This window comes from Dipodomys merriami, unplaced genomic scaffold (assembly GCF_024711535.1).
Source record: "Dipodomys merriami isolate MVZ:Mamm:240054 unplaced genomic scaffold, mDipMer1.0.p SCAF_7, whole genome shotgun sequence".
Lineage (NCBI taxonomy): Eukaryota > Metazoa > Chordata > Mammalia > Rodentia > Heteromyidae > Dipodomys > Dipodomys merriami.
The window spans coordinates 30,514,767-30,529,984 of NW_027206290.1; the positions used below are offsets into that span (position 1 = coordinate 30,514,767).

At 38.2% G+C, this 15,218-nt stretch overlaps 1 protein-coding gene across 3 annotated transcripts in view; it reads right to left on the reverse strand.

Annotated features, from left to right (window-relative positions):
• Positions 1-15,218, reverse strand: part of Slc25a24 (solute carrier family 25 member 24) — a 44,931-nt gene that overhangs the window by 12,625 nt on the left and 17,088 nt on the right. For all 3 annotated transcript variants that reach the window (XM_070006166.1, XM_070006168.1, XM_070006167.1), the window contains 4 exons: positions 14,815-14,902; positions 10,433-10,544; positions 7,654-7,812; positions 3,372-3,518 (listed from right to left, as the gene is read on the reverse strand). In XM_070006166.1, coding sequence (XP_069862267.1) covers positions 3,372-3,518; positions 7,654-7,812; positions 10,433-10,544; positions 14,815-14,902 — 506 coding nt within the window. The remainder of the gene's footprint in view (positions 1-3,371; positions 3,519-7,653; positions 7,813-10,432; positions 10,545-14,814; positions 14,903-15,218) is intronic.

A 15,218-nucleotide genomic window follows, 5' to 3' on the forward strand; every position in this document is an offset into this window, starting at 1 on the left:
GCCCCAGTGATTTTCAATCCCAAACTAGGCAGCTACTGCTTCTTGAAATTTAAAGGGCCTAAAGCAACAAGATAGGACTCATAGCAAGATTGTGTTTCTCTGCTCATACTAAAAGTGAGACACATTACTATTTCCTGAAGTTACTCAAATAGTAGATACTCTCCACAAATGAGCTCAAGTATTTCTAAGGACTCTGTTTCCTGAATGACCAGGATGCTACATAAGACTACTCTTCAGATAGGCTCAAATACATTTCCTGTCACACTGTCAAAATAAATAAATGTAATTTGTTAAGAACATATCATCTGTAATGTTAGCTATAGTGGTATACACCTGTCATCTCAGTACCGGGGAGGCATAGACAGGAGGGTCTTGAATTCAAGGCCATGCTGGGCTACATGGGTAATTCTGTGTCTCACAAAAAAAAAAAAAAAGGAGGGAAGGAAAGGAGGAAGTTTCTCTCTGCCATCTAAAATATTTCCATAAAGTATTTCCATAAAGTCCCCACCTCTAGTCCAATCTCACTCTTCTGCAATACTATTACCACTACTTTTTCCAAACTAATCTTCCTTCAGTGTAAATCCACTCATTTCGCTTCCCTGCCTACGATGCCTACTAGCCCTCACTCTAATCCAGATGAAGTAGAATCCTGGCATATCTGGTTTGTGCCTCCTTTCGCCATACTCTAACCACAAGTGCCTTGCACTCCACCTGAGGTACAGAACCACCTAGCATTCCTTCTGCCTCTGTGCTGTGCCTCTCCTACACTTACCATCTCCATCCTCCCTCTCATCTAAATGGTGGGAGAGTCCAGTTTACAGGCTCTAATTCTAGTCCTTCTCACCCTGCCTTCTCACCCACTCAGCAATGTTTGTTGATACCGGGCTGGGAATGCAAACTGTGAAAACAAACAACTAGTGCCTAAGAAAGCTCCCAGTCTCACAAAAGCCAGGTGTCAGGTATTGGAACAATCAAAACTCACTAAGGAAGAGCTGAAAACAAAGAAAACAATTGGAACCATAGCAACAAAGAAGATTCCCTGAAGAAAATCACGCCTGAATAAAACCTTAAGGATAATAAAGTTCACTATGACATAGATTGAGGAATGGTTGTCCATCATTTTACTTGGAAGTATTATAAAATGAAAGGAAAGGGTGATATGAAATTACTCATTAAAATCCTTCTCTATTCTAGAAAAGAAAGGAATGTGTGTGTGTGTGTGTGTGTGTGTGTGTGTGTGTGTGTGTGTGTGTGTGTGTGTTTGCTGGTTTGCTGGGACAGGAAAGGGAGTAAGGGCAGAAGGAAAATGACTGTTGTGTTGTGAACATGTTGAGTCTGAAGTACTCCCATGGGATATGCAAGTAGAGATGCAGAGATTCACAATGCACAAGTGGATCTGTGGGTGGGTACAAAGAGGAAGAGAGAGACACAAGCGTGGAAAGAACTTATATGGCAGCTGGAACCATGTGAGCACTGGGCACACTGCCACCATGAGTGACAATATGGCAATGACCACTTGGACATTATACAACGCCATCTCAAGACTGATGCATCTGAGAGTGACAGACAAGGCTTAGCTATCTAAATGACTAGTTATTTCATAAACAAAACATATCCAAATCCAAAAGTGAGCTTTCTTAGCACTCGGTAAGATTTGAGAATGAATGTAGGCAACATATCATTTATCCTGGAAGTATTTAGAACTCGCTAGAGAAGCAATGTGGGTTCCATTAGCCAATGGAAAGCTGACTATTCCATGATCTAGCACTGTAAGGAGGCTGGTGGAGGGGGCAGGTTTGGGATGGAATGTTCAGAAAGTGCTTCTCTCAGAAAGATGGCCTACAGAGAAGAAATGAGTGGAGCTTTTGTAGGAGGAGAGAAAATGAAGCAGTATCACAGGCCCAAGAGACTACCAGGGCACTAGACCATGCTGGGCAGAGAGCTTTCCCTTGATAACAATCTGCAGATATCAGAATGCTGTAGGAGAGCTCAGGGAAGCAGCTGGCTGGTTAGAAGCAGATAATGCCTGCTGGTAGTAGCCAAGGTAAAACTGAAAGGTGGTAGTAAGTGTCATGTGCATGTTTGCTTTCAAATATACCAATCTCTCTCCTGCTGAGATAATGGCATTATTTTTGAATATGCATTTTAGGCTCTAGCTTTCCTATCATGAAACCAAATCATATGGTTAGAAAATTTCAATACTCATGATTTGAATGCTCAAAAATTCACAAAAGGAAAAATATCTTTCCCCAAAATGGGTTCCCATTACATTCTTGTCCAGTGTTTCTTTTCTTTTGATATTGTTTATTTTTTTAAGGGTGTGGCTGAAAATTTATCACAGACTTATGGAACTATACTCATTGACATCCTGTCAATGCTTCTTTGATGCTGCTTGATTTCCTACACTAAGGACATCACTAGATTTTATAATCTGCTTGAGTCTATTCTGCTGTTCTAGATCAAAACATTTTCCAAAATAATCTAAAACTTATTTAAAATACAACCAGAAATTACAGAGTGAATTTAAATTTCAAGGCCCTAGTAGTCCACAATAAACAGTGATGGAATGAATGACTGAAAAGGCCTTGGTAAATGCTCAACTAGACCGTTCTGCTAAGGATCTCGGGGAAAGCTAGATTCTAATACTTATTATTCCTATATTTCTTTTTACCATCTGGCTAGGAGGAAGCAATATCCTAAGCCATGTAAGTCAATGAAAGTCAGCAGAGAAGCTGATTCAGAGGTAAGCACATTCACTCATTCTCTCATTTATTCATTCAACAAACACTGGCTTAGCACTTTAACCACAAGTACTGCACTGAACCTCAGTGTGGCAGTGCTCAATAAGAAGCATGGCCCTGCCTTTAAGGAGCTTTTACTATGAACTCAGCTCTAGGTTACAGCAATATCAAATCACACACAGAATTTTAACTTAAAAGCTTCCTCTCCAGAGTAATTAGAGTGGGACACTTTTGTAAAATGTATGTTAGTGTACCATTCTATTAGCAATTCAAATAAGTAGAGAGTCTACCTTTTCCTTCAGATCGACTTAAAGAAAACACACACTGGGTTGGGGGTGTGACTCAAGTGGTTTAGCACCTGTCCAACAAGTACAAGGTCTTGAGTTCAAACCCCAGTACCACCAAGAACAAAAAAATGCTTTATGAATCATGAGATCCAGAATTCCAGAATTTACTCATAAGAAATCACTGAGTTTATTGAGCTTAATCTTTTAGGAGAAATTCCTCATGGAGTTTATATTTTAAAAATATGTATGTGCTATAAGAATTCTAAAACGAATGTATGAATCTTTACTGAATCCGTTTAGTAACTTCTCTTTGCCCATAATTTCCATAGATGATTACAATTACCTGTTCGTATGCCCAGAACTTCACAGCTGTCTCTGGAGCAATTTTAATGACATTTATGCCATTTCCTCTCCAAAGGGAACGAACACCTCCTTCTTTTACCATCTGGCGAAAGCCACCAAATATGTTCATTGATTTTGAACCATGAACCTAAAAACAAAAGCAAAGTAATATAAAATCAACTGCAAGTAGCTGATACAGTACTAAATGAGTCATATAAACTCTTTTCAATACTGTTTATTGAATGGCCAGGAGATCTATCTGAAAATAAAGTATATGATGGGAGGAATTACCACCACATGTTTTTCTCATTTTTGAGGCAAACGTTTATGTCTCACTCTAAAACTACGAGTTTAATTGGTATCTTTAGCAGGGGAAATGGAGAGAATATGGTCAAAATTAAGTGATTATGAACAATATACATAAAAGAAACCACATGATACATTACACTGAAACACCCTTTGAAACAAGAGAAATAAAAAAGAAAACTCCAAAATAGTAATCCAGATATGAGTGATAAAAATGATTTGGCTATTACATACATCAGAGCCATAGAAACTTGAATGCACAAAGCCTGAAAACAAAAAGGGAAATGTACCTTAACCTATGGGTTATCTCTCAAGGTCTTGGTAGGCAATAAATTGAAAACAACGTGCATCCACAGCCCAGCCCAGTTAATGCTGATGAATTAAGTTAGGGCAAATGAATTACTTGGATGATACCATAGATGAGGTAGTCCTTTAAAGATGCCAAAATGTATGTTTAGCTATAGAAGAAAATTAAAACTAATAAAATTGAAAAGAATTTTAGTTCCAGTCATTTCAGCATATACACAAGAAACTACCACTAAAAGTGAAAGGAAGGAAGGAAGGAAGGAAGGAAGGAAGGAAGGAAGGAAGGAAGGAAGGAAGGAAGGAAGGAAGGAAAGAAGGAAGAAAGGAAGGAAGGAAGGGAGGGTGGGAGGGAGGGAGGGAGGGAGGGGAGGATGGAAGGAAAGAAAAAAGAGAGGGAGGGAGGGAGGGAGAAAATGCGGGAGGGAAGAAAGGGAAGAGAGGGAGGAAAAGGAAAGGGAAATAAAAGTATCAAAAGAAGGAGGGAAGAAAGGAGGAAGGGAAGGAAGGGAGAGGAGGGAGTAAGGAAGGGAAAGGAGAGAGAGCTGGAAGAAAGAGAGAAGGAAGAGAGAAGGAAGGAAAAGAAGATGGAAGAAGCTAAAGGACTCAAATGGTTTTTCTTTCTTGGGATTGTTTTTAACATATTTATAAGATGATTTCTTTGTTGCTTTGTATGTCCCTCCCCCATGGTATAACCCCTGTTTTCACTGCATTTGATGTTGGTATAATTTGGGGAGGAGAAGGGAAAAAACAAATCGTTTAAATAGGGATACAGGTGGACCCATTGCAACAATGAGATGTACAAGACGTGATGTTGAAAAACGAACTTTACAACTTTGGCAGTGTCGGGGGAGGGGGAGGAGTGATGGGAGGACAGGGATGGTAAGGAGAAACAAAGGAGGAGGCAACAATGCTTGATAAGAAATGTACTCATTACCTTGCTCATGTAATTGTAACCCCTCTCTACAGTCTTTACACAATTAAAAAAAAACATTAATTTAAAAAAAAAAAGACTGAAGGTCAGAATAGAACGTGGCCCAAATAAAAATGCTGGACACCAAAGGCTGGGTTGAGCCTCCCTGCAGTGCCCTGTGTTTACTGCTCCACGTCAATGCCAATAAAGTACAGCATTAAGACTCCACAGCAACAGGACAAGAGACACTCTGAGGCTGGTACTTCCCTGGACTCAGCCCTCTGTACTTCCTTTGCTTGGCTGATTTTAATCTTTATCTTTTCCCTGTAATAAAACAGGACCATGGGTATAAAACCTTTTTGAGTACTGTGGGTATATCAAACCTGAAGACGACTTTGGAAACCACCTCAAATTTGCAGAATCTAAAGTCCTGAAAAATCCATTTTTGTGTAAATACATAAACTTCACAATAGATTTTTAGGAAAACATGAGTGTTTAAGCTTCTTCAGAGTTAATTTGCTACTGTTCCTAATAGAAAATACATATACCAATCCCTACCCCCTTTTCTTAAAAACACCATGCTTGTCCCTAAACAAATTTTGAGACTTGGCTTCATTCTGAAAAAAAAAAAAAATCTTAGAAATTGGGCTGGGCTCAGTGGCTCACACCTGCAAACCCAGCTATTCAGGAGATGAAAATGAGGAGGAGTGTAGTTCAAGACTAGTCTAGGCAAAAAGTTAGACTGATATCACTAATGTCTCAACAAATAAGTCAAGTTTGTTGGTCCATGCCTGAGGCAAGCCCAGGCCAAAATATTAGATCATATCTAAAACATAACTAAAGCCAAAGGACTAAACCATGGCTCAAGTAATAGAGCATCTGCCTAGCAAGAATGAGGGCCTGAGTTCAAGTCCCAATACTACCAAAAAGAAAAAAAAAGATCAGAAATATTTGTGTACAAAAGTCTTAAACAAAAAGTTTTAAATATACATGTATGTGTATATGTATGTGCATATATATATATATATATATATATATATATATATATATATATAACACAACTTTTAAAATAATTTTTAAGCAGCTTCTGTATTTCAATAGGTTATTCAAGTGTCCCAGTGTATTGGGTTGTCTTGTAAGGTCATCCTGTTAGATTTCAGAATGAAGAAAAATAAGACCTCAATGGCCACACACAGTGTGAGAACTATAAGCTCAAGTGGTAAAGACATGCAATTCCTGGTCTAGCTAATTAGCTCATTAGAAAGAGAAAGTTAGTGAACTCTTACAGCCTCAGGTACTCCATGGATAGCATAAAGAATAAATACCTACCTAGCTGAACTACACAAATTCCTCCTTATATATAGGTTACATGCAGTTTTAACCAAGTTTATTAAAATAATAATAATGTTTTAAATCAAAAGAATTTTTTAAATTTAAGTGAAACTTTCCAAACATCACTCAGCTCCATGGATATCAAGAAACTCCTGGCCAGTCCCATGTTATCATCAATCATGTTTAAATCTTTGTGTGATCTATTGAATGTCTCCCTGCCTTTGAATTTTGTGGAATCTGCCTCCCCCCAAAAAGCAAATGGTGCCCCCAAAACAAAGTGAACATTATAGTAATCCTCCCACGTCTTAAAAGGCCATGCAATGTGCTTAAATGAAGCACCAAGTGGAAATCTAAGATTTGTTCAAAGGTGGCACATCCTTTAGTGGAAGTTGGGTGGTGATATGGAAGAAATGAATCAAACATGTGCAGCATCACCCTGAACTTTCTCAAGTGTGTTCTCCTTGAAACCAGGTACCCATGAGTACCAAGGGTCTACTGTATTAATTCATTTCCATTCCCTGCTTCTTTCTAGCCTAATACCACACTGAGAGTGAACAGAGAAGCCAGTCTATAAATCCAGGTCTTTTTCTGCTAATCTTAGCTTTTAAATAATTTTTAAAATTGTATCTTTATCCCCTGATTCTAGATTTCAGAAATGCCCCACTTTTAATAAAGTAACATAAAAATGAGTGAAAATACAAGTAATTTAAAGTGAACACTATAATAATGGCTAGAGGATTTCTTTTAATGAAACAGTTGAATAATCATAGAAAGCCAAAGATTAAAAGCTCTTACACACATACACCCACCAATAATTTAAGGTTTGGCAGAACATTGCCAAATACTTACATGGACTGAACTAAGGGTTAATAGCAATAAAATAAAACGTTTTTTTAAGGTATGACAGACTATTACTGGAACATTTTGAAACCTCTTTTTGAGAAAGAGAGAATGAATTTTTAAATGCAGTGCAACTGTGTAAGAAGACAGTATACAGCAGCTCAGTGAAAGCTGCTGAGAGATACGAGTGGGAAAACAATAGAGCTATTCAGAGCAACACATAATACATGCTTGTTAAAATTAATACACAGTCTAAAACAACAACAGGGAAGCAAAATAGACCCAAATGCAGTTGGGGAGGACCAGTAGGAAAAGGGAAAGGCTAACAAGAGGGTGAGTATGGTTCATGTAGATTATTTGTATGAGTGAAAATAGAACAATGATACTTGTTGAAATTGTTGTAAGAAGAGGAAGTGGGATAAAAGAGACTGGAAACCAAGGCAAGGTTGATGGGTTATGTAGTTTACACATATGCAGGGGTCGTGACGAAATTACCCTCGTACAGCTAACATATGCTAATTTAAAAAACAGAAACTTACAATCTGTTTTCAAAGCAGCACATGACTCAGAGCAAGGCCCTGGAGCTCACCTGCATCATGACCTTCAAGCGATCTAGAGGGGCAGTGCTCGTCCGAGAGACAGCCCCAGCAATGCCTCCGGACAACAGCTGCCGCCACCACTGCCCCGACTTCTTCTCTTCTTCTGTGAACTCATCAGGAATAGTTAAACTGTCCCCTATGTCAATCCCCTGTGCACACGGGAGAAAAAGACCATCTTACTCCTTCGGCTAAAAACTGACCCTCCAACGAGAGGCTTCTGCTGGTGTTAGTTCTAGAGAACCATGCATTATTTTGGTTAAGATTATCTATATTCCTCAGAACTTACAATAAGCCAATTTAAGCACTTAGATGATTATAGTCTGTTCACACTAAATATAATGCAGTATCAGTTCACAAGAAATTAAAATAATTACCAATTTAATTCACCAATAATAAAGTTAATGACCAATTTTACCAAATCAATCATTAATTAATGATTTTACCAAATGGATGATTACCACATTCATTTAATAAGTTATCAATTTTTACTAAAACAATTATTACCAATTTTATCAAATCATTACCACATTCAATTAATGTAATTACCAATTTTTATCAAATCAATAATGACCAATTTTTTATCAACTCAATCGTTAACATTCTTTCTTTATAGACTAGGTGACTTTTGTTTGTTTAAGTTATAATAAAAGAACAGTATTTCATCAGATATAGTGAATCCTTTCTAGTATACTTTTCAGGATGCTAGACAAGCATTAGTGATGACAACTTTTAAGAAATTAGGCCAGGCACCAGTGGCTCACACCTGTAATCCTAGCTTCTCAGGAGTCTGAGATCTGAGGATCCCTGTTTGAAGCCAGAATGGCCATGAAACTCTTATTTCCAATATATTACTCAGAAAAAGCTGGAAATGGCGCTGTGGCTCAAGTGATAGAGCACTAGCCTCAATCACAAAGAGTTTCAGTGACTCCAGGCCCAGAATTCAAGTTCTGGGGCAAGAAAAGAAGAGGAGAGGAGAGGGAAGGGGAGGGGAGGGGAGGGGAGGGGAGGAGAGGAGAGGAGAGGGGAGGGGAGGGGAGGGGAGGGGAGGGGAGGGGGAAGAAAGGATGGAGGGAGGGAGGGAAGGAAGGAAGGAAGGAAGGAAGGAAGGAAGGAAGGAAGGAAGGAAGGAAGGAAGGAAGGAATTAAGTTTGTCAGTTCCTCAAAAGTAATCTTTATCTCAAAAGTATATCTACATATGACACAAACCATGGCACATTACTTTATAAAATGAAACAAAAACCATATTCTTCCTCCATGGTATAACCCCTGTTTTCACTGTATTTGATTCTGGTGCCCTGCATCTTGTATATACATTTTTCTAATTTGGGGAGGGGAAAGGAAATAACAAAATGCTGAAACAAGGATACAGGTTGACCCATTGTAACAATGAGATGTATAAGACACTATGTTGAAAACGAACTTTACAACTTGGGAGGGGAGGAGTTGGGGAGGTGGGAAGGAAAGAGATGGTAGGGAAAAAACAAAGGAGGGGGGTAACAATGTTCGATAGGGAATGTACTCATCTTACTAATGTAACTGTAACCCCTCTGTACAGTATCTTTAATATATATATATACATATATATGTGTGTGTGTGTGTGTATATATATATATATGTACATATATATATATATATATATATATATATATATATATATAAAATCATATATGTGACTCTCCCTAAGCTCGGTTCCCATATTGACTTTCTAGAAATAGTTTTACAAATCTGGCTTGTTACTTAAAGCATGCAAGAGATTGTATGTAAAATTTAGCTAGTAGGTAGATATTATGTGAAATGATCATTCATCATACCTGTCCTAAACATTGCTACAGGTTACAAATGTAGCTTGAAAGAAATGAAATCTGTAATCATGTTCTTATAATTATCTAACTCATTTTGGTTGGCATCAGAGATTTCACAGGCAAGCATGTAAGGGTAAGGAGTGAGGCCATGGAAATGACCTTCCCCTCTCTCAGTTTACAATAAACAATGAGTAATGCTTCATACAAGTATAAAATGTGTCCAACTGAACTGCTAATGTAGCACTACTTAATTTTATACTCACAGTTGAATGGATATTAATCACCAACAATTTTCATAGTGTTTAGGCATTGCTGCTAATGGCAGTATATGAACTATAGGCTTCATTTAACTTTGCTGAAATCCATGAGTGAATATAGAAGAGAAGCTCACTCTTTTCCTCCAGAGAGTCCCCAGTGGCCTCCAGAGGAAATTTCATTTCAGTACCACCTTATTTTAGCAGAATATTGATAAAACTTAATCAAAATGTAAAAGCTTTGTGGAATACCAACTGGTGTGACACACTGTGCAAATGAGCCAAAAATATTACATAACCTTCAGTGAGTTCACTGAGTATCCTCAACATGCCAGAGATCCATGTAGGAGCCTGCCTAAATAAGCCTAAGTTCCAGAAGGGACCCGAGGCCACATCAGCATGGACAAGGTAAGCCCTTAGTAGGCACAGGTGTTGAGATGATGTGGGCAATATGTGACTTTTAGACTTCTTCCTGGTAGAAGACGAATATGCTAATTAAAGCTGCACAGCTCATGCATCAAGGTGGTCCTTCTAATTGTGGACAATGGCATGATTTTAAAGACTTTTGCATGTTTGTCTAATAAATTTCTTCAAGATAAGGAACTACTGGGATTTGGGGACCCTGGCTCAGATTTTACATGGGGATTCTTGGGTGGTAATTCTGTGAATGGCATGCAGTTCCAAAGAAGTATAATGACACAAAGCAAACTCACTGTAGAATGTTTCCAGAAACGAATAATTTCCTGGATGTCTGAAGCAGGATTAAATAAGAAGTAGTCCCTCCATTCATTCCAATCCACTGTCATTGTCCCATCGGCATCAATACTGAAAGAATTTTTAAGAGATTAAAGAACACAGGGACAAAGCTGGTATTACTGTCCATCATATACAATAACAATTTCTTTTTCCTATGTAATATACTTATTAAAAACTTAAACCCATCATACTAGGTTATCAGAATTAGCAGCAGGTATTTAATGGTCCTGTAAGGTAGGTTTAACTACCTAGACAAAAATAAACCCCAACATTACAGTGAGAGCTCACTAAAGATTGCTGCAGGCACCCTGTCATGAGCTATAAAACACAAAACCTAGACAATTAAATACTGGAAAGTAGTCATGAATGAATTATGATCCATGTTTGCTTGCACTGACTCGGGAAGGTTTGTTGGGGTTTTTTTTGTTTTTTGGTTTCATTTTTTTTTGTTTGTTTTTACCATTCTGTTACAACATTTGGATGCAATTTTGAAATATGCTACAATTTGCTTTTCCAGCTTGCATGTTAAAAAGAAAAAAAACAGTGATTGTAAGAAATCAAACTCTTATTAAGTAGGCCTTTAAATGCTTAAGAAATCCTGGAAATAAAGGACATAAATTAGAAAGGGTAAAATTAAATTTTCACTGTTTGCAGATGACAGGATCTTAAGTATACAAAACTGCAGAGACTACACTCACACAAAACAAACTATTCAATGAATGCAGAAAAGTTTGTTTTGGTTTTTGGTTTGGTTTTTTTTTTTTTGGGGGGGGGGTCTGGTCTTGGGGCCTGAACTCTGGGCCTGGGCACTGTCCCTCAGCTCTTCAGCTCAAGGCCAGTGCTCTACCACTTGAGCCACAGTGCCACTTCCGGCTTTTTGCTTTTTGCTTATGTGGTGCTGAGGAATTGAACCCAGGGCCTCATGCATCTGAGGCAAGCGCTCTACCACTGAGCCACCTTCCCAGCCTCCAGAAAAGTTTTAGTGTACTAAGATCAGTATATAAAAATAAGTATCATTACTATATTACAATACAGAAATTTGCAAAACAATCAATGTAATAGCTAAAAAAAACCCAAAGTATTCATTTAATCAAAGATATACTAATAACAACAGATGCTGGAGGGGATGTGGACAGAAGGGAACCTTACTTCATTGTTGGTGGGAATGTAAACTTGTTCAACCACTTTGGAAAGCAGTATGGAGGTTCCTCAAAAGACTTCAGATAGAGCTCCCCTATGACCCAGCAATCCCAATTTTGGGCATTTACCCAAATGTTTACAAACAAGACCACACTAAAGCTACCAGCACAACTATGTTTATTGCAGCATTATTTTCCATAGCTAAGATATGGAACCAACCCAGATGCCCCTCAGTAGTTGAATGGATCAAGAAAATGTGGTATATATACACAATGGAATTCTATGCCTCCATCAGAAAGAATGGCATTGCCCCATTTGTTAGGAAATGGAAAGGCTTGGAAAAAATTATATTAAGTGAAGTAAGCCAAGCCCAAAGAAACATAGGTCCCATGGTTTCCCTTATTTGCAATTTCTAGTATATGTATGAGTCAAGCAGAAAAGGTCAGATAATGTGATGTTAGGAAAATGAACCCTTAGATATGTATTTAAATGTTTTTTTGCTTTCATGCATTTGTTTCTAACACATTTATAAGATTATCTCTTTGTTGCTTTGTATGTCCCTCCTCCACAGTATAACCCCTGGTTTCACTATATTTGATGTCGGTATAATTTGTGGAGGAGAAGGGGAAAAACAAGTCAGTTAAGGATACAGGTGGACCCGTTGCAACAATGAGAAGTACAAGTTGTCATGTCAAAAATGAACTTTACAACTTTGGTGGGGGGGCGGGGATGATTGGGTGGGGGGGCGGGGGGAGGCTGGGAAGGGATGTGAAGGGTAAACAAAGGAGGAGGCTGCAATACTTGATAAGAAATGTACTCATTATCTTGCCCATGTAATTGTAACCCCTCTGTACAGTATGTTCACAATAAAAAAAAAGGTATAAACAATCTTCAATGAAAACTATAAAATGTTGGTGAATAAAATTGAAGATAACACAAAAATCAGCAAGACACCTCATGTTTGTACCTTGTTTTCACCTTTAAAATTAACATGTTATAATCTTAAATATTTAACACAAACTTTTTGCTTGTTTTATAACTCTATTGAAAACAGAGTCCATCTGTACTGTTTTTTCCCCCCTAAGATCAATTCAGCATCATGCCAGACTTTTGATTGGCTTGTTCACTATTGTAATTTTATGGAAAGGCTACAGAAAGATGGTAGTCAAATAAAATGTAATTTTGAAATACTTATTATGCTTTCTGGTGCCATTTTACATTCTGATCTGCATACATGAAATTACACTTCACTTGTCCCAGTGCACAGACTTTGACATTCCATATCTACAGGAGAAACAAAGTCACTACTTACTTTTACAAGTTCATTTTTTGTTTGCCACATCTGTAGCTTTACTGAATCACTATTTTCTATTTCATTACAATTGTTCATTTTCTAACCCCATCCTCAAACTCCCAAATATGGGCAGGATTTGGGCTGATTTTTATTCACTGCTGTAACTGGTGTCTAGTATAGTGCCTAATACAGAGTGGTTCAATGCCACCGTAGGCATAAAGTTTGTGAAACCTTTTCTCAACCAATAAAAGCTGGGCATAGTGGTTAATACTTTTCATCCCAGCTACACTGGAAACTTTAATAGGAAGATTGTAGTATAGGCTAACCCTGACATAGTCATGAGAACCTAATCAAAAGGGCCTAAGTAGGGGCTGGCCATGTGGCTTAGTGGTAAAGTGCTTAACTTTCATGCATGGGACCCTGGGTTGGATTCCTTGGTACCATATAAACAAAAAAATAAAAGTAATAAAAACAAGAAAAAGGAAAAGGGCATAAGTGGTAGAGCACCTGACTAGCAAATGTGAGGCTCTGAGTTCAATGTCCAATACCATCAAATAAATAGATGATTAAATGAATGAAGCCAGGCATCAAAGCTCACACCTGTAATCCTAGATACTTAGAAGACCGAAATTGGGAGAGTTGCAGTTCAAGGTCAGACTGGGCTGACCTTGTGAGACTCTTAGCCGATGAGCTAGGTGAAGTGATGTGCACTTGTCATCCCAGATACTTGAGAGAGCTAAGATGAAGACAGTCACAGTTCAAGGCCAGCCTGGACAGAAAAGTCCACAGGATTTTATCTGAACAGAAGCTGGTCTTGATGTATGTCCCTGCCATCCCAGCTCTGACAAAATGTATGAAACAAGTCGATTACAATCCAGCCTAGACCTAGGAAAAAAGCAAGACCCTATCTCAAAAATGACTAGTGCAAAAGAGGGCTGGAAGCATGACTCAACTGTAAATATCCATCTAGCAAACACAAGGCCCTTAGTTCAAACTCCAGTACCATTGAAAAAGAAAAAAAAAATAGTACTATTCAGTACCATGGGGGCGGAGGGGGGGGTAGAATAGGTGGTAATAAAAGAATTATAAAAGTATCTGTACTTCAGAGGGTATGATCCCATCTTGTAAAATAGCAGATTAAGGCTGTAAATATCTGACTAAACAGCTGAACTGATGGTTCCAGATAATGATGTTCAGATTGACACTGAGTTCTGAGAATTAAAGTTATCTGATCACTGGGAGACCTTTGGAATTTTTCCTCATCTAGTCACCTAAACACCTAAACAATTTGCTAGACAAGTTACCTTAGAAAAAATGAGTTCTATTGTCACCACAGAAAGCAAGAGGAGGAAGACAAGAAACAGCCAAGTCCTTGTCACCTTGTGTCCGACTGTAACACCTACTCCTGTTCCACTCTCTGGGCTCCCTCGCCCATCCCTGCCTGTAGACACATAAAGGCATACAAAAAACAAATACAGGGAAAAAGGAAAGACAAACAATGGCCACTAAGAATAATGAATAGTGCAGTACAGAAAAATGCTTTAATGCCTCACTTAACACATGCAGCTCTCTAATGAAGAATATTAAAGTGAGAATGGAAATAACCATCAAGCTGGGCACTAGCGGCTAACATCTGTAATCCTAGCTACTCTGGAAGCTGAGATCTGAGAATCACAGCTCAAAGCCAGCTCCTGCAAGAAAGTCTGTGAAACTCAATAAAAGATGAAAATGGAGCTGTGGCTCAAGTGGTGGAGCACCAGCCTTAAGTGAAAAAAGCTAAGGGACAGAGCCCAGGCCCTGTGTTCAAGTCCCAGTACCAGCACAAAATAGTAGTAGTAGTAGTAGTAGCAGCAGCAGCAGCAGCAGCAGCAGCAGCAGTAGTAATAAACAGGACAAGGAGCTTACCTTTCTAGAATTAATTGTGCTTGTTGTTCAGAAATATTTACACCCAGGGTCTTGAGAGACTGGACAACTTCTGATGCCTCAATTTTTCCTTTAAGCAAATGAAAACAACAGAAACTCAGACTCAGAATTGATAAAGATCTTGGAAATTGAATTTTCAAATCTTCTATTCAAGAGAAAGCTTTACAATGATTAAGGCAAAATTATGTGTCTAGGTACAGTATAGATCAGCTTAAATCCATATTACCACATCAATACTCAAACTTTGACCAAGTAAACATGAACATGGAACAAAAATATATGCACATCATTTAACTCAGTAATCACTGACAATCATATAGCTAAAACCTGACATTCTACAGAAGATCCCAGAGTTCCAATAGCCTTACTCAGTGATGAAATTAAGA